Source organism: Archocentrus centrarchus, chromosome 9 (assembly GCF_007364275.1).
Source record: "Archocentrus centrarchus isolate MPI-CPG fArcCen1 chromosome 9, fArcCen1, whole genome shotgun sequence".
NCBI classification, from domain to species: domain Eukaryota; kingdom Metazoa; phylum Chordata; class Actinopteri; order Cichliformes; family Cichlidae; genus Archocentrus; species Archocentrus centrarchus.
In genome coordinates, this window is record NC_044354.1 from 16,721,315 (window position 1) to 16,739,948 (window position 18,634).

The 18,634-nt window shown below is 41.4% G+C and overlaps 1 protein-coding gene across 12 annotated transcripts in view; it reads right to left on the bottom strand.

Annotated features, from left to right (window-relative positions):
* Nucleotides 1-4,947: 4,947 nt before the first annotated feature.
* The window catches only part of mef2cb (myocyte enhancer factor 2cb), a 67,786-nt gene continuing 54,099 nt past the window's right edge, over nucleotides 4,948-18,634 (bottom strand). For 3 of the 12 annotated variants that reach the window (XM_030737690.1, XM_030737689.1, XM_030737698.1), the window contains 8 exons: nucleotides 16,797-16,940; nucleotides 13,862-14,051; nucleotides 13,008-13,055; nucleotides 8,506-8,678; nucleotides 7,913-7,936; nucleotides 6,839-6,968; nucleotides 6,351-6,486; nucleotides 4,948-6,050 (listed from right to left, as the gene is read on the bottom strand). In XM_030737690.1, coding sequence (XP_030593550.1) covers nucleotides 5,702-6,050; nucleotides 6,351-6,486; nucleotides 6,839-6,968; nucleotides 7,913-7,936; nucleotides 8,506-8,678; nucleotides 13,008-13,055; nucleotides 13,862-14,051; nucleotides 16,797-16,940 — 1,194 coding nt within the window. In that variant the 3' untranslated portion in view covers nucleotides 4,948-5,701. Of the gene's footprint in view, nucleotides 6,051-6,346; nucleotides 6,487-6,838; nucleotides 6,969-7,912; nucleotides 7,937-8,505; nucleotides 8,679-13,007; nucleotides 13,056-13,861; nucleotides 14,052-16,796; nucleotides 16,941-18,634 lie in introns of those variants that run through there. The other 9 variants (XM_030737693.1, XM_030737691.1, XM_030737692.1 and 6 more) reach the window with 9 other exon arrangements.

Here is an 18,634-nt window from a genome sequence, read left to right on the forward strand (position 1 = left end):
AGTTTTTTTTTTTTTTTTTTTCCAGTAAATGTACACGTGCTGTCTTGATTAAAAAAAATATTCAGCTTGAAGGCGCTGCACTTTTTCACTTTTTTCTTTTCTCATTCCTATAGCGTTTATCAAAAAGATTGACAGCCCGTTTGCACATTCAGGCGACGAGGTATGCTCTATCAGGCTGACCTTTGAGAAACTGTGAAAACTGTTGTCACAATAGATTATTTCTGACAGATAATTCATTATATTTCGTCTGCAATGGCCTCACAAACCTTCTTTCACACGTTACTGGCACAAAACTCTCTAAATTCACTACAGTGGTTCTAGTATTAATGTGAATTTAATGGTGGGGAAAAAACGGAATTTAGCAGCGTAAAGACGGTTTAGAGGAATTCGGACCGTCCCGGAACAATGTCAAAAGAAAAATGCTGTAAACATTAAAACTGTTTGTTTAATAACATTTACACACAAATCATTGTGTCAATCTTAAGTGCACATTAAGTCAAACCGTCAGTAAAATAAATCGGAACTTTGATCTTAGTGTTATATAGAATTTTTAAAGAGAAATAGCAAAGTCCTTAATTTCAGATGATCCGTTGAGCTTCGGTTTTGTTCACACGCAACATATTCAAAGCATTGCAATGACCGTGGTGTGTACATGTTGCTGTTGCTGTAGCAAGTACTTGTGAAATAAAACAATATCCAAAAACGTGTTGAATCTGCTTCTTCGATTTACCACCTTTAAATACTTGCGATTAGTAAGTTACGCGTGGCAGATTTTTACATTATTTCATGTTGCGCATTGAAGAAAATGTGTATATTTTTGGACCATGAATATGACTGTCAAATTGTAGAATACATACCGAATAGGAAAAAAAGTAGAAAACCAAACGAAATTTAAATATAAGTAACGTACCTCGATAGAATTAAACTGCTTAATTGTATTTGAAAGAAGATTCACAGATGATTCAGTTGCACGCAGTTTAATGTGAGTCCATCCTACAGGTAGGCCTATGGTCACAGCAACCCACTGAAATATTTTTCTTCCTTCAAAAATATCTTCATTCATATGAATTCACTACTTTTTTGTATGTGCTATGTAACACAAATAAATAAACACCAAGAAGCACTGGCGTAGATTCACTTGAGAGAATCCAACACTGGTTTGATTTCTTAATATTAACAAGAAAAGCTATCAGAGATCGAAAGGGGGCCTTTAGAAAAGGTAGACGTTAGACAAATATTTAAATAAATAAATCAAAAATTTATTGTAAGATGTTCGAAATTCGCACTGAAATATTATTTTATTTTTTTCCGTTTTAAATTGGAATTCCCGTATTTCTCTTTGTGTGCTTTCCTATTCACCAAAATGATTACATTTTCACCCAAAAGAAGTGATTCTTTTTAGGTAAGATATATGGATTTATAACAAAAGCGACCTGTACTGCCTGCAGAAATAAGCAGCAGCAACACTTTGTCAGGAAGACGTCTTTCTTTCTTTTTCTTTCTTTGCATACTGGCAAGATCCCTACCGAACAAACGTTCAGCTGATTTTACAGGTTATCGCATTTTTCAGAAGTCAGAAATGCGTCACCCAGTGTCATCTTGTTTAAAATCCAGTTCTTATTGTTATAACAACGCTGTACTATATTATATAGTTATTACTGTGTGTCAGGCATTTCGAAATAATTGTTACAAGTTGGAAAAATAAAGAATGTCATGGATTTTATAGAATGAGCTGTCCCCTCTTTCTTTGATTCACACTTCTAACTGTTTTTTCTTTCTTTCTTCCCCCTCTTTTTAATTGAAGAGCTAATGAGCCAATCCTGGAGCAGGCCTACAACTTTTTGTTGTTACTCTAACAACTGTGATTGCATTGTTTAGGCTCTATGTGGAAACATATTCCTATATAGTTTAATTCATCACTGAGAAAGATGATACCAAAGTGTTTTTAAAAAGGTTTCAAATATTAAATGTATATATATATATATATATATATATATATATATATATATATATATATATATATGAAGAGGGATCTGTAAAAGTGATGTCAAATTTTCTGGAAGTGAAGCTGCTTTGGCACCACGTCCTGATTTCCTTATCGAAGCCTTTTGTGTTGATATGTTTTCTGAATCTGTGTGGTATGAAAGCCATTACTGTATGGGATGCATGCAGAAACAAGTCAAACACAATGAAATCACACCAAGTCACATCAGGATAACTAAGAAAGCCAGTAACTTTACTGAAATCTCTGCAAAATACAAATAGCCTTTCCCTCCTGCAGAGGAGACTTTTATTTCATCCCCATACGTTTTCACTACATACAGCTGAATCAAGTCCCTTGAGTTACAGAGATGTGATTTAATTTAATACCATCTTAGTCTCAAGTGGCGACAAAGGCCAGCTTATGCCGCTGAAAGCCGCTCCTGCATTCCAGAAAACCTTAGTTACAAACGTCCCCCATCATCAGGTTTATACAAGCTACATTGATACTACAGACTGACTTTTTAAGTATTTTAACATATTACTCTTTTTTTTTTTAATTTCAGCTTTAGAGTACAACTTAAATAAACCACAAACACAGAGGAGCAACAAAGAATCCCGTAGCATGTGAATGTTGGGACCTTAAGCAATTGTTATTACACATGGCTGTACAGGTGAATGGTCTCCCCTTTTGCACGTTAAGTGACTTATGAAAAAAATCAGCTGAGGTACTGCTTGGGTCAATTTTGAGGTACCAACATTTAGTCTGTTATACTAATGACAAAGAACAACTGATCAACAGATGAAGAAAAAGTACGGCTTCAAATTGAACAAACGTAAAAAGGAAAACAAAAACTATAAAGACAAGCTTTCTCCATGTCTTTGGTTAAAAATACTGTCAAAACTATAGCACTCTAATTAAATGTCAGGACATGTTGGCATTATTTCATTCAGTGAGCAAGCAGTGTGTGATGGTGATTGATGAAGTGAAAAACAAGTATGGCTTTCACATAGGCCCAGATGATTCCACTGATTCAGGGTAAGTAACAAATTGTAAATAGGAAATCTGTTTGTTTGTTTTTGCATGTAACCTTTTGGATACACTGCACAGGGAGACAAACGAACAAGAAAACAGGTAAATTAATAAGATACTTATGGACAGTGCAGCTTGATAGCTAAAGCTACAGTTACTAACTGAAAGTGAAATGTGAAAACAATTGTGAATTTAAGCAGAATCTTTTATTATCGTTGTTTCAATGCTTGCAAAAACCATAAATGAATGTGAAAATAAAAGTCGACTTTACAACACAGAAATGCCACTGACTTTGGTTTCTCCACACTTATGCTGCCTGAAACATCATGTTTATTTTTTTTTCCCCCAACCTTTTTTTTTTTTTATATTGAAGTAAAAAAAAAAAGAAAAAAAAAAGAAGAAGAAACACTGTTATAGAGGCTCTGCCCCATTTGACTACACAGACTGTATACAGTAACAACCTAGTGAACCTGCATGAAATATGCACACAGAAATATCATAACACGTAAGTGACAGCAGATACGGGAGTGGGAGGCAGAGAGATATGTGGCTAGTTTCATTGTCTTTTTTGTTTTTTTCTTAAAAAAAGAGAAAATCAAAGCTATTCATCAAGAATAAACAATTGTGCTTCTCCCATACCAGCATGATCAGTTTGTTCTTTTGTGTCTTTACGCTGAACTGTCTGTGACAGTGCCGTAAAGCCTGTGGAACCCTGTTTTCAAGACTGGAGCGACACAGAATTAAATTAGGTCTGAAAACAAGGGTGCTTAATCACGATGCACTCGCAAAATTGAATTACACAAAAACGATTCAAAGGGAGATTTTACAGTTTGCGTCTGGGCTCGTGCAACATCCTGAACACAAGGTGGACCGGGTTGAAAATTGAAGGTGGAACTCAAACTCTGTGAGGTCAAAAAAAATGTTTTATGATTAGGATGATTAAATTATAATAATTTAGATTCATAATGAAATGCATCTAGAGACTGAGGGCCAGTCATATTTCCTCATCAGCGTGACAACCGTGTGCGTTACGTGTCAACATTTATTTCTGTGTCATCTCCAGATTCAGTCCTGTGACATTTTCCACTAGAAATATATTTTTATTTTCAGCATTCAGGTTCGTCTTTCCTCCGTCACACAGACCCCGGCAATGCTTTCCAGCTGGTTTTTAAGGTTAGTCTAAACACCCCCCCGAACAGCCCTGTTCAGAGTTAAAATGAAACAAACCAGACAACATGTGCAACAGCACATAGAAACTTCACTAAGAAACCAACAAAAAAATCATTATTATATATATTTATATATTAGAAAGCTATACACAAGCATGTTAATTTCACAGATTTTTTTTTTTAAAAGATTCTTAATATTACCATTATTATATATAATAAGAAATACACGTTTAAAAACAAACTTCTACAAAGATTAAACAGTTCAGCAAAGCATTGGATCTCAGTCTGTTTTTCATGGCTTGGGGGGCTTTGAAGCCCTGTCATTTCCCCTCTGGGTGAACTATCCATCTCTTATTGGCAAAGCTATCAAAAAACACATTCTGGCTTATAGAAACTACAAAAAGCCACAAAAATGCTTTGCATTTTATTCCTTTCATATGAAAATATAAGCAAGTGTATTGTACAATTGTTTTTTCTTTTTTTTTTTTTTGTTTATCAATACTGAATAGCTAATACTAGATCCAGAGTTTCGTGATTACACCAACATAGCTCTTAGATCAAAGAGTGGTCCTCACTCCGTTCTTTAAGGGGAGCACGAAAATGATCAAGGGTTCCACACATCTAGCATTGGGTTTTCCTGTTTACCTGTACAATCCTTCAAATGTTGCATAATAGCTTTTTCATTTAGTGAGTAAATAAATCTTGTAATGTCTGGCAACTTTTGACCCTGGCCCTTACCCCCCCCCCCCCCCCCCCTCGACCCGCTATTTACATAAATACGTTGAACCTGCAACATGACATCATCTAATGTTAACACACATTTTTGCAAGGTAAAACTGCAGAGAAGGTCTAGAGCAATGAAACTGATACTGTACACGTGTATTGTTTGTCCAACTCAAGTGTTAAGGTGTTTTTTCACTGGACACAATCACTCTCATCATGTTTTTGTTGGTTTTTTTTCTTTTTTTGTCTCTATTCACTGATATATCACTGAGGCAAATTGTAAGTACGTTTTATGAAACAGAGTACCTGACCATTTTTTTTTGTGTATTTGTTGATATGCACATCTGTACACATTTGCACGTGTAAAGATATATGCATACATGATTCTTTTTTTTTTTTTTCCACGATACAATTTATGCATAGTTCCCCAACAAAAATAACCCCAGATCCCATCCCGAACAACAACTACCCTCCCAAACCCCCATTACAACACCCAACTGCTTTATATAATGTCAATATGTATAACACACACTCACACACACTCAGCAAAATCAAAACAAGAAAAAAAAAAAAAAAGGAAAAAGAAATTACAAACATATTTTTGGAAAGGGTTGTCCCTTTGCTTTCCTTCTGCGATAAAGAGAAAAAAGGAGAGAGGCCGTGGGGTTGGGCGGTGAGTGACTCGTGATATTGAGTGCGAGGAGGAAGAGGAGGGAGCTGATTGTGGGTCATCATAATGCTGCATTGTTGGGAGCTCAGGGCAACTTGGGGCACTGCAGAGAAGAGGACAGTGCTATCATGTCGCCCATCCTTCTGACAGGCGTACCCGTTTGATGGAGGGGCTCTCACGCTCATCCAGGGCGGGCCGGGCCAGTCCCAGAGGTGAGTGGAACTCATTCCTGTGCTCGTCACGGTCGCTGCCCTCATGGGAGCTGCTACAACTGCTCAGGCTATCAACGGGGGAGCGTCCCGAGTCCTGGCGGGACGAGGGGTTCTGGGGAGGTGGTACCCCACCACCGTAGCCCCCCGGTGTGCTGCTGGTGCGATCTCTAGGAGGAGAAACAGGTTCGGACTTGATGTGGAGGCTTTGAGCAGAGGGCAGGGAGAGATTTGAACCCTGACATAAGTGAGAGCTAGAACAATTTCTGTTGGAAGGAGAGGAAACGCAAGGGGTTACAGAGTTACAGAGCAAGAAACAAAGTGATTTTAAAGTCAGCTTTTCCCACGCAAACATGCATGCAAGCATGCGTACATACACACTCATGAAAAAAAAAGTGAGGTGTCATTTGTGTTGGATCTTGCAAGTAAAGATTGAAAACAGTAAAGTAGATTTATGAGTGTGGCATTTCAAAAAAAAAAAAAAACCCAAAAAACAAAACAAAAGTAATTTACGTGTTACTTCATGCACTTCCCAACAACACCTCAGAGTAGCCCAGTGCACTCACCCTAGCTGGCCGAGTGCTGAATGCTGCATGTTCTGAAGGTGTTGCTGTTGCCACCCACTCATTGAGCCAAGGTGTAGGGAGCTGCCACTGTTGAAGCCAGACAGGGATGACAGGTCTGTGCTATTCAGGGAGTACTCTGTGTACAAACATACACAAAAAAGAAGAGGGAGATGCACATTACAGTTTGTTCACTCTAGTTAACCCCCCAAGAAACAAAGTTGCAGCTCTGTTATGTGCTGCTGTGACATGAACTCTCACTGTGACTGGGTGGGACAATATCACCCTCTGCTGTTAGACCGTAGTATCACACACACACACACACACACACACACACACACACACACTGAATGCCTGCAATTGGACAAATCTGAACCAAAATTTGATTTGTTGGGTCATTTTGGTGTAATGCAGGGTAAAGTTTGAATTATTTTAAAAATTATACAAACTACAAAATAAACCCATGTTTACAGACACACTGGGGTACATACCGGTACCATAAGAAGTAGAAATGGCAGATGGGTAACCGCCCATGCCTTGTCCTGGTAGAGTAGGAGTTGCTACTGATACCACTGGGGTGGCCAGTGACTGAGCAGACTGAGAGTTGTTTATTCTCTGGTTCTGTGGCAGAGGAAGGGAAGACAGAGAGAAAGAGGAAAGATGGGAGAGGCTTGAGAACATAAAATCTACTTCCAGACAAAACAAACAAAAAAGTAATAAACCAAGAAAGCATTTTTTTTTCCCCCTTTCATTTCTTTCTTTCACTCAACAGATGCTGAAAGAATGAATGTGATGCCAACTTCTGGAGAAATTAATCACTTGACATGCGGCAAGGCTGAACCCTGCCAACCCTATCATTTACCACCCTTTTTCTGAGGGCCCACTGTCGCTATAGTAACACCACCGGTTTCCACGGCAACGCAGGGTAGCAAAGGCAAAGGAAAGGCACTTTAGTGCGGCAGAGGGGAGGGTTTGTCAGAAAATCATGGCGGTTTGATGTAACATGAAAGTGTACTCTTTTGTTGCCCTTCATTTCTATATTCTGAACAATGCTGTGAGTTGCACATCTGCAACACAAAATTCTACATGAAGGTGAAAAAATATGATTAAGGAAAGGAGGAATGGATACACACGTGCACAAAAAAAAAAAAAAATTAAAAAAACAAAGGCCAGGTTGCTTTTACTCTGGCACACCACTGGATGGCACCATGTGCCCTCAAAAAACATCATATGAGGCGACACTGAAGCCTTCAGCAGAGTCAGCAGCAATAAAGGTGAAAGTTTCTCTAGAGTCAGGATGGCTTTTCTTAAAAAAAGAAAAAAGAAAAAAAGAAAAAAGAAAACCTGATTCTTGGTGTAGCAGTCAAGGCAAAACTGGATGCAAATTAAGAGGTTACTATCAGGGGACTGCAACACTCTCAGTTCTAAAAGGCCCATTATGCTCTTTAGAGCTATATCTCTTACTAGAAAACTTGACAGTTTCAGAAGGTTACGACTGTTTGGGGGTTGTTGTTTTTTTTTTTTTTCTTTTTTTGAACTCAGAATTGAGTTGCAGTCTGACTTACCAATAGCAGATCGACATCCTCAGACTGATGGCATTAAAAGGGGAGGGTAATAAATTCAAATTAGTGTGTGTAGGTGAGCACATAGAAGTGGTGACTAGGTGCGGATCTAGGGATGGAGCTGCGTTAGGATTGAGCCAATGGAAGCAGAACTAATGTGAAAAGAGGATGCTAACAGCTATACTATACTAATGTAATACACTCATTTATAAAGGGATGAAAAAAAAATAAGGGGGCCTTCAGAATAAGCGCCAACATATGCACACAGACACAGCAGAAGTGATACACTACATCTGCCAGTATATCAGCCTTGGGCCAAATGTAAATTTTAAAGAAAGGTGTTGGTTTAACAAGCTGCCAAGACTCACGAGAGAAACACGTACCTTAAGTCAAACTTATCACAAACATAACCTCATCAACCCAAGTCTGATATGATAGGATGGAAGCAGCAGAGAGGACTTGAAAGGAAATAAACAATAGAAGCCAAATTTGACAGACCCCCCCACCCCACACCCCCCCAAAAGGTAGGAGGATATGCAGTAGGGAAAGTGGATGAGGAAAGGAAGTAGGTTAAGAGGGATGCAACGATTACTCACAATGGAGGGCATGTTGTTCTTGGCACCAGGGGGAATGAGCACACGTAGGTCAGGTTTGCGGTTGTTCATGCCCAGGTTCATGGGTGGGGGAGACTTAGCCTGCATGTTCTTGTTCATGCCACCTGGAGAGACCAGCAGACCAGGCGAGTTGCGGTGGTTCCCATAACCATTCCCTGAGAGAGCACAGAAAAAAGGCGGAGAAACATTTAATACGTTTCCGAATGATATTTGAAGGAAGACACACTTACATGTTATTAAACCTGTGTCAAAAGTTTAATGAATCTCAAAACTCCTGCTGTCCATGATAGTGTGACCTAATTATGAACTACAGGAATCCATTTTCACCTTGTACTCCCTTTCAGTGTTTCTGACTCATCTTCGTTTCCTGAGGTAGGAAATTTATTAGCGCACCAGCCTGAAGAGGAGACTTGTAAATGGTGCCTCGTGGAAGTAGTGCACACTCGTGGAGCAGATAATCAAAAAAGATGTGCTGCTTTAATCTTCGTGATTCCCAGTTTCTCTACTGGAGTTCTACAGTGAAGGTACCCACACGAGAGGACCTCACCCTCTAACTCTGCTACCGTCACTGAAGGCTACATTGTTCCTGTTTCAGCCAGCGAATCTTGTAAAAACATCTAATTTTCTAACCACAGAGGGATTGGGTAAATCATCTGGCCCTCAAAGCTAAACACAGTTCTGAGGTTCTTCCAGACAAAGATCCCGCCTTTCTGTTGTCACCAGACCTGGACTCCTCGAAGTTTCTCCCTCAAAAAAGTAGTCCTAGAAACATCATTAAAAAATTGAAAGTGGGAGAATTATTGCAAGCAACATGGTCTTTGTTTCTAACCCAATCCCACAGACTGTTTTTCCCCTTGCTTCTCCTTCCCTCTTCCTAGGGGTAGAACACAGGGCACTGTGTGGACGTTCCCACTTGAAAGACGGGCAGGAATTATACGTTAGACATAAATGAATTTCCTAATCATATACTCCAGGGGAAAATGAGTCACAGATGTCTTCCTGGGCAATTTCCCCTGCTGATCTTTGTTTAATTTGAGAGCGAGGTTTTTGTTGTTTTGAAATGAAAAGTCTCAAAAGCTCAATTTGAACAATCTGAAGAGTAAACGACCGCTAGCAGTGAGAGAAAATGAGGCCGTCTGACAGAAAACGAGGAAAACAGTGTTGCGTTACTGTTGCCGTTGACGCGCGCGTGTTCGTGCCTCTGCCGACGTGCGATTCCCGAGCACATGTAAGTTGATATTAACACAGACTTTGTGTGTGTGTGTGTGTCACTGTATATTTTGCTGTATGCAATTTTTCAAGTGCACGTCATGCTGCGTGCAGAAGGGTAGCATGACTTGAGTCTGAGAAATGCTGCTTATGCACGAGCCATGCATATATGGATGCACATGTGTGTTTTGTATTGGACCCTCTTAGTTCCAATGTCAGTCTCACATTAGCAAAGAGGCAGCTGCCTCTTCAGTTTTCCCGCTCTCTCATTCTCATGGCTGGCCCTTTGTGAGATTGAGTGGGTGCATGTGGAGATAGATGAATGAGTTCTCACACATACATAACACACGCACTCCCAGAACACATACACATACTTTAGTAAATAACCCAGCAGGAAGTACATCACTGTTTCTGTACAGATGAATCAAAAAGACAGTGAGCAATGGAGAGACATTAATACACACTTTGGTCAAGATGACACGGACTTCATCTCGGTGACAGTCAGTCAGACATCTGTGTATTGCTACCCTGTGGAGATGGCTGCAGTCCAGTCAATTATATGCTAGATGACTTTAATCATGAGTGGCACAGGCCAGTCCTTTAGCACTTCAAAAGTAGAATCACAAGCCAATTAAGCTAATGAAGCGAGAACTGTGACTCAAATCATTCTATTCTGTGGCGTGATCAACCTGATTTTAGGGTGCTTGCATTCAAAAGAGACAGATGATAACCAGAGTTCATTTCCACTCTCCTCCTCTATTAGTATTTTGCACAGTCGAAGTGCGGCACAGGCTGGCGTCAACTGTTTAGAGGAAGTACCAAAATTAAACACAGCCCAGCAGGGAGTCTTTTTGGCTGCTGCGTTTAAACTCGTATATAGAGAACAACATCTGATCTGAGATTCAGATAAATATGTTTTTGGTATTGCTGAGGTGTGGGGGGGATAGCTAAGGTCAGAGCTGAATGATTACAATCTGGCTTCATGGTTAGATAGGGCACCTCGAGATACATGTGTTAGACACCCCCCTACCCTACCCCCCCCAGAGTGTTCTCTCTGTGTTTTTCCATCTTACACACACACAAAGCACACACACAAAGGAGAGGTGTGGTTAAACTCATGTAGATTTTACTGTTACTGAACAAATTTCTGATGTCCTGTTGTGGTCTAACAGGCGCGCTCCATTCTATTCCCCATACACACACTCTTCCGTTGCGGTTTGGCCAAACGTGCATTCAACCCAGAATTCTCCAACTGAACAAAGGTGTCACACTTGTTCAGTTGGTGTAAGGTGCTGCCAAAACTGAAGCAGACTCTCATCAGCTTGACCTTTTATCAGTTATTATATGCGTGTCTTTAAAAAAAAAACAACAACAACAAAACAAACAAACAAACTTGCATTTCTATGTGAATTCAATCAAAAATGTCCTCAAGTTCTACCTTGCATGCAACTCATTTAGGGGGGGGGGGGCTAATTGGGGTAGGAGCAAAGTGAGAGGTGAGAGGAGATTCTTGTTAATTCCTTGCTGTGCTTTGGTGAGAAGAGTGTCGACAGATGACACCTGCTTAATTGCGCGGATTCAGGTGGAAAGGTTTTCACAAGCCGAGGCCTCCGTCCAGAGCTCCCTTCACGAGCGCTCTTTTTCTCTTTCAGCTCACGTTCCGTCTCACATCATGCAAAATGACGGATCAAAACATATACTTAGATGTAGACATAAAAACTTTCCACAATATTTCCATAGAAAAGATATGATGACTCAGCCCTTCAGTAACATGTCATATTTACACTGGACTAGAATTACCAGGGGAACTTTTGTGATTTGAATATACCCCCACATCTGGGTTTCATGTGGCTCATTTGCAGATCTGTTTCAGTTGAATATACAGGCATAATCCACTGGATTATGTACAGATAGAACTGAAACAAAGCATATCTCTGAGCAGTGAGATAAGTCATTTTATCTCTTGCACAGAAGTACAAAAGAGGTAGTGTGTTTTTGTGTGTCATAAGCCCCCTCTCATGTTACTTAGGCCGCATGACTTAAGACACATGCACAGGCTAGACAGCTACTTGTACAGTCAGCTTATCAAAACTTACGCTGGGGAAAAGAGGAGTATTAAAACAGCCCTTGAGGTGCCACAGTGGCTGTGCCACTTCATACTGATGATTTTAGAGGAACATCATTAAAATGGCTGACCGAGTTCGCAGAACACTTCCATCTGTGTTCCCCCCTCTGTTTCTCCTTTGCACACATGCTTCCACCATCGGTGGATATTCATCACTGTGGCCCCCCTACCCCAGATGAGATTTAAGAGAGCACTGAATGGAATCTTTCAGCTCCCACATGACTCTCTCTCCACGTTGTGTTTTTCGCTGCTGCTGAGCGACGCGCAGCTCTCACAGAGTGCCTCTGTTCCTTCAGCGCAGTGACACAAAGGCTACATTTGAAGGATGCACTGCAAAATGCAGTCAATGGAACACACGCCGCAACAAATGGTCCTGTTGTGCTTGCGTATGTGTTTGTGTGCGCGATGACTGTCCAGACAGAGAAACCAGGCGCTGACCCCTTGTGATGGAGCCTTAGGGGCCAGACAAGGCTGCCCAGCTGTGCCCCACTGACGCCCCCCCAATTCTCTCTCGCTTTTTTTTTTTTAACAATCTGCACCGTACGCTGAAGCAGTAAAAATTCAACCCTTTTAAAGGGAGTTTCTTTGTTATAAACTTGGGCCTCACATATCCTCAGGGAGAAACCCATGTACAAACAGAAGTTAACACATAAGATGCTTTACACGTGTTTCCCAAATGTGGGTTGCTCCACTCTCGACATAATCATTATGCCACGGTGAGACATTCGAAACACTGAATTAATTTGGTTCTAGACAGAAATCCGAGAGGTGATAGAAACAACAAGACGAATTTTTATCTGAACATTAAAGAGTCGAGCAATATTTCAACTGCCCGTCAGGCAATCTGCTGCTTCAGGATATAATACCATTTTATTTCTCTTCCCCCCACTTGCTCTGCCATTTTATAGACGAACACAGGCAGGATGTGTCACAGCCCAGGCACTGAGCAAACATTCCCAGATGAACTCCACGACCACTAACTTCAACACATCATGGACAAAATCTCCACTTGGGTTTGGGTTAGTGTTAGTCATGCATTTTATGGCCCCAAGTGGGTGAGTGGGTGCCATGTATGTGTGTGAGTGGGTGTATGTGTGTGTGTGTGCATGTTAGCAGGCAACTGTGTGTGAGAAGAAGAGGGCATTCTTACCAGCACTGGTGCCTGCGCCAGTGGTAAGGTCGGCACCCATGAGGCCACCTGTAAGATGAAATGGAGAGTGCAGCAAACGAGAGAAACCCATTAGAGGATAGACACCCACATAACATCCACTGCACCTTGGATCTCTCACTCAGTTTAATCACAATGTGCTGTGTGTGTCAGTCTGTCATGTGTGCACTGACACCAGAAGTAACACAGCTTCCCACTCCAACTCGAACACGCTTAGCAACTGGACATTACAAGTGGATATATTAAGCTGCCGTCCAAGAAAAATGACACATTATTATTTTTAAGGAATAAGAGGTGGACGTGTGGGAGGGTCCAGAGCGTGTGCGGTTTGGTGTGGATGCTGCTAGCGCCAAAACTCATATTTAGTTTGTGCTGGCATTTCTAGCATCCAGTTGTAATGATAGGGTGAGGGTGTGGGCAGCAGCCTTCAGACCAAAGGGACAAAAAAAGGACTTTGGACAACAATAACAAACCAATAGTCCCAATTTGCTTATGTCACCAGTAACTCAGTTCCTATACATAGGGCCAGACGTCCTGTGTGTAGAACGGCACACTAAATCAGCAGACCTGCGGCCTGGGATTTTATATTGCATTAAATCATCAGCTTACTTTGAACAGAATACTGAGTAGGCAATATGTGAATATATGTGGGAGGGGAAGACTTAGGATTCATTAACTGCCTTTAGGTGGAAAATTGTGGGTAGCTGTCATAAAATAAATTGCACATTTTTTATGTGCACCTCTATTAGCATGACAGACAGGTACACACACTTGAGAAGATAGACAGATGGGATAACAGCATGTACATGGGTGCATGAGTGCGTGTGAGGCCCTACCTGTGTTACCTGCACTGGGAGGTCTGTGTGTGACTCCAGGAGACATGCTGTTTCTCTGTAGGCCATGGTGCGCCAGTGGCAACAGATTGTGGTTGCCTAGGGACCCACCGGGATGGCTGTAAATGAGATTGTTCTGGTTGCTAACAGGAATGGACACGGGCATGTCGTAGTTTGATGGGGGTACAGCCTGCTGAGAAAAAGGTGGAAATAGAGAGACATAAACATGAGTGTGATTAGACCAAAGATAATAATGATTCTAGTGCTTGAATGATTATAAAACGAAGTCTTTTGCGTGTGGGACAAAGAGAGAGAGAAAAAAAAGACAAGACAGCTCAGAAATAGTCCGGGAACACAACGAAACTTAAAGTTGCACAAAGTCACACACAAAAAAAACAGGACAAATGGACAGATGAACTGGACAGAGCTCCTTACAGCAAAGGATAAAAATACAAGATAGCAGAGATGGTGAAAAGCAGCACTGCATGAAAGACAAAAGGAAAACTCCTTTCAGAGTTACTCAAATTGCCTCAGTCATTATATAAATGGACCGGCACTACTTTTTCATTTCATCTTGATCGAGTTACTTTGGAGGCTACTAATATCTTTATGCAGGAGTCAAGTGCTGGCCCTGACATCTTGTAGCATTTGCCATTGTAAAGTCAAAAGGCTGACCAAAGGAAATATTATGCTGAAGTCATTATATTCATACATAAAAAACTGGAAGGCTGTGGTTCACAGGGAATAAAGCCAATCGTTTTCCACTGTCCCAGTGCTAAAGATAATTCAGTCTATCTTCACCTCACTAACAAGCCTGCAGAATATCTTGCAAAAACAGCTTCAAAACTGAACAAGAGAATGCAATGGGGAGTAATTTATTTTCATATCATATGGAGCTTATGTAAAGTGTTTTAAGTGAAGCACTCAGATTAGTCAATAAGTCTCACCAGGAACACGAGAAGTGGTAGCCTGTCAGGCCCCCGGCATCTAGTTTGTCATGTTTATTGTGTCACTTGGCATAAGGGTTTAACCTTGGGAGTGCCCTGGAAATGGTTGATCCTGCATTGTTAGTTTTAGGAAGTAGAAAATAGCGCCCTAAATTGCTGCCATGTGTCTCAGAGCCATGAAGGGAGCACATCAGGGAGATCATCAACCTGGCTTATGTGGACGTGGGCGATGTGCCTCAGCTTCTTCAATTTTCTCCCCTCTGCTAATGTTCTCTTAGCAGGCCAAATATTATTTCAATGTACGAAGATGATTGTTTCAACAGTATTCCGTTTTGCTTTAACTGCAACTTTGCACAGGAGTGGCTAGCCCAAACCTATAGATGCTGTTTTTTTTTTTGAGGGTCTGTCTCTGGTTCTGTTTTATTTATTCCCACCCACCCTATTATATTTTCCATCTCTGATTCCTTGTTAGAGTTTTTTCTACCTAATTGGTCTCTGTGCACTCTTATTTAAAAATGTGTGAGCTATCTCTGTACATGCACATTTGCGTGTTCACACACACACACACACACACACACACACACACACACACACACACTGGGTTAAGGGCCCCGTTTGTAAGCTGTCCTTTAACTGGTGCCATCCTTCCTGTTTTTATTCATCTTCCTCCTTTGCCTCTCCCCACAGTCCCCTCAACAGTCCCCTGCAATCCAGAGGCCTAGTGCTTGGCAGCCACCCTGACCACACACTGAACTGCCACTTGTTGTTTGCAGAACTCCCCCTCCATCTCCCCCCACCACCCAACCCCACCCATCTCCAATCCCAAACACACCCCACCTCACCCCGACACACCACCCCAGCTCACCAGCCCCCTGCCTTGTTTCTAACCACATCTCCTCCTACTCCATGCGGCTTAGACACTACTCTTCTTTTCTGAATTATCTACTGTGGAATTATCTCCTTTCTCTGTATGGCAAAAGCACTAACCATTGCAATATGGTGCTTTCTGAATGAGGGGCAGGCTCAGTTTACATAGAAAGAAGCCTCTATTTTGTGGTTTCTGGCAGCTAGCTATAGATTAAAGTCTTCTGTAAAGTTGACACCACATAATATAAATCCAGCAGATAACATGTCTTGACATATACAAAGCTAGTAAAGCATTTGCCCGAGGAGAGATAAGTAAGTTTTGTGAGTTAGAAAGACGTGCTTAGTAAGAGTGTTCGAATGCCTGCAGCTGTTTCATTGCCACAGTGCTTGTCCCTGTTGTTGCGGGTCACAGACCACTGCGTTTTGGTGCAGGAAAAGGAAAAGCACATGCAGACCACACCTCTCCTGAGAGCCAGGCAAGGCATTATGGGTAGAATGGGTTCAAGGTGGGAACCGGGTAAGGTTAAAATTTGTCATAAAAGAAACTCTGCTGTTAAAGCAGCAAAAGTGCCTACTAGTTATGGTTATAGACATGTCAAATTAGAGGACCGCTGCTCTACTGTAAACAAGAAAGATGTGTAATTTTACAGCGTATAATTTTACCCTCATCTTACTTTCACTCTCACTTTATGTAATTAGTCTACTTCCAAACAATGGTGGTTAGCTGGGTTAGCTCAACAGTCACTTGCCAATCAGCATTTAGTTAGCCTGCTGAGGATGCAGTATAACCCAGTACTTACAGGTATCTTATGAGTTTTAATCATGTGATCAAACTCTTCGTTAATCTGTTTGTATTTCTCCTCAGTGCGTGGGGTGAGGATGAGAGCAGACTCGAGCTCCGGGCTCTCGCCACCTTTGTTCTCCTTCTTGTTCAATGCCTGACAGGTCCCACAACCACAGAGTAGGATGGAGGGAGACACACACATGAAGGAACGCAGAGATGGGCGGTAGGAACAGATGACGATAACAAGGGTGAAGCGACAGAAAGCACGGGAGGGGGGGGGAGGAAAGAGAGGAAAGAAAAAGGTGAGAAGAAGGCTCTGGGTTTAACAAGAAGTACTTACACACAGTCTCTGTCTGCTGATCATCAGATCAATGTCCTCGTTTATTTTCCTGTACTTGTCCTCAGACTCGGGGCTGTGGCCAACCGAGTCATCTGCGTCGGGATCTGGGCTGTCACAGCCGTTTAGGCCCTTCTTTCTCAATGTCTGCAAACACAACAGTTGCACAACATAGTTGAAGGGCTTTGGGGTAGGGAACAGAAACCCAGGTGAACAGCTTCAGAGGGACAAAATGGTAATGAAGTGTGAGGAGGTTCATTTTTGAATCAATCTAGACAAAATGTGAGTCCAATTACAGGACATCTGGAAAAAAAAAAAAAAAAAAAAACAAAACTTTTGAAAAGTTCTTAAACTGATGCTGAAAAAAAATCTCACTCACTGTATAGGGTAATGAGATCGTTTTTTTTTCTTTTTTTTTTTTTTTTATTAGTTTTTAGTGAATCATTGTTTTTTTTTAAAAAAAAAGCTCCATTATGAACTCTAACAACATGGCATGAGATGAGGACACACAGGCGATTTTAATGAACAAGTAAACATGCTGCTAAACACTGAAAAAAATTGACACAACGATTCAATCACATTCAATCACAACAAGACATAACAAATGACAAATCAAGGGACCTTAAAACCTCATAATTGTACAGAAAAGGGAACAGTCATAAAATTAAAACATATTTTACTACCATAATTATCAGTGGGCCATGAAATAGAATTAAAATACAGCAGAGGTGCATGAGTTCATGACTGTAGTATATGTGCTATTAAATGTGGCAGTTTCTGTTCTGGCCACCTGATGGCCACCTGCCCCCATTAGAGTGGACAGAAAACAGCACGCTGAAAGAAAACCACACTCTCCACTCGATCACCACTCCCTCTCACTGGAGGAGAGACACAGACAAAGAGATCATTGGAATAAATAAGAAAATGAGAGGTGGGGTTGGGGGTTGGGGGGGGGGGGCTGTCTCTGTCCTTTTTTGGATATCGTTGACAACCTTAACAACAGGGATAAGTTTCAGAGTGCACTACTGCGTGTGATAGCATGAGGGTATGTTTGCTTGAGCAACTGGGCATGTAACGATAGGTGCTGTGTTCATTTGCCTCGTAAAAGTGAAAGACAAAGACAGAGCGGGAGAGAAGAAAAGTACAGTAGCTGACAGTTAGAGAGATCTCATCAAAGACACCACCTCCTCCTCCTCCTCCTCTCCACCACCCACCCCCTTGCCTCTCTCCTCCTGGCTTTAATAAAGGGAGATTAGTCTACAGGAGGAATATCACGGGCCTGCTCCTGTCTGTGCAGTCATCGCTTCACACTGCGCTCTCCTACTTTCATCTGAAGCTCCATATCAGACAGACGTAATTAAATTTACTTTAGCACACCCTGTATTTGATGCTGATCAAGTGTGTGAGAGTGTGTGTTTCTCTGTATATGTTGTATTGTGTGTGTGTGTGTGTGTGTGTGTGTGTGTGTGTGTGTGTGTGTGTGTGTGTGTGTGTGTGTGTGTGTGTGTGTGGGAGGGGAAAGAGGGGAATGAGTCTGTGTTTGTGTGTGTGTGCATGTGTGGGTGTGTGAGAGTGGGTGTTCGAGTCAAGAAAAAAGAAAGAGCGACCGAGCAGGAGAAAGGAGGAAGATAGATGCTAAGATAAGTTAATCTCGGTGAACTTCTTCCTCTCATTTGTTTGTCTCTGTCAGTACTCACTCACAGAAGAGATACGAGTGCTAGCTACTCCATCACAACCAGCAGCAGAAGTGACAAGGAGCGATCTGCCTGCTTAGAAAACAAATAAAAATCCAGTCATCTCTCATGTCAGCACAACAAAGGCCTGTTTTGAGTGTGGTTTTA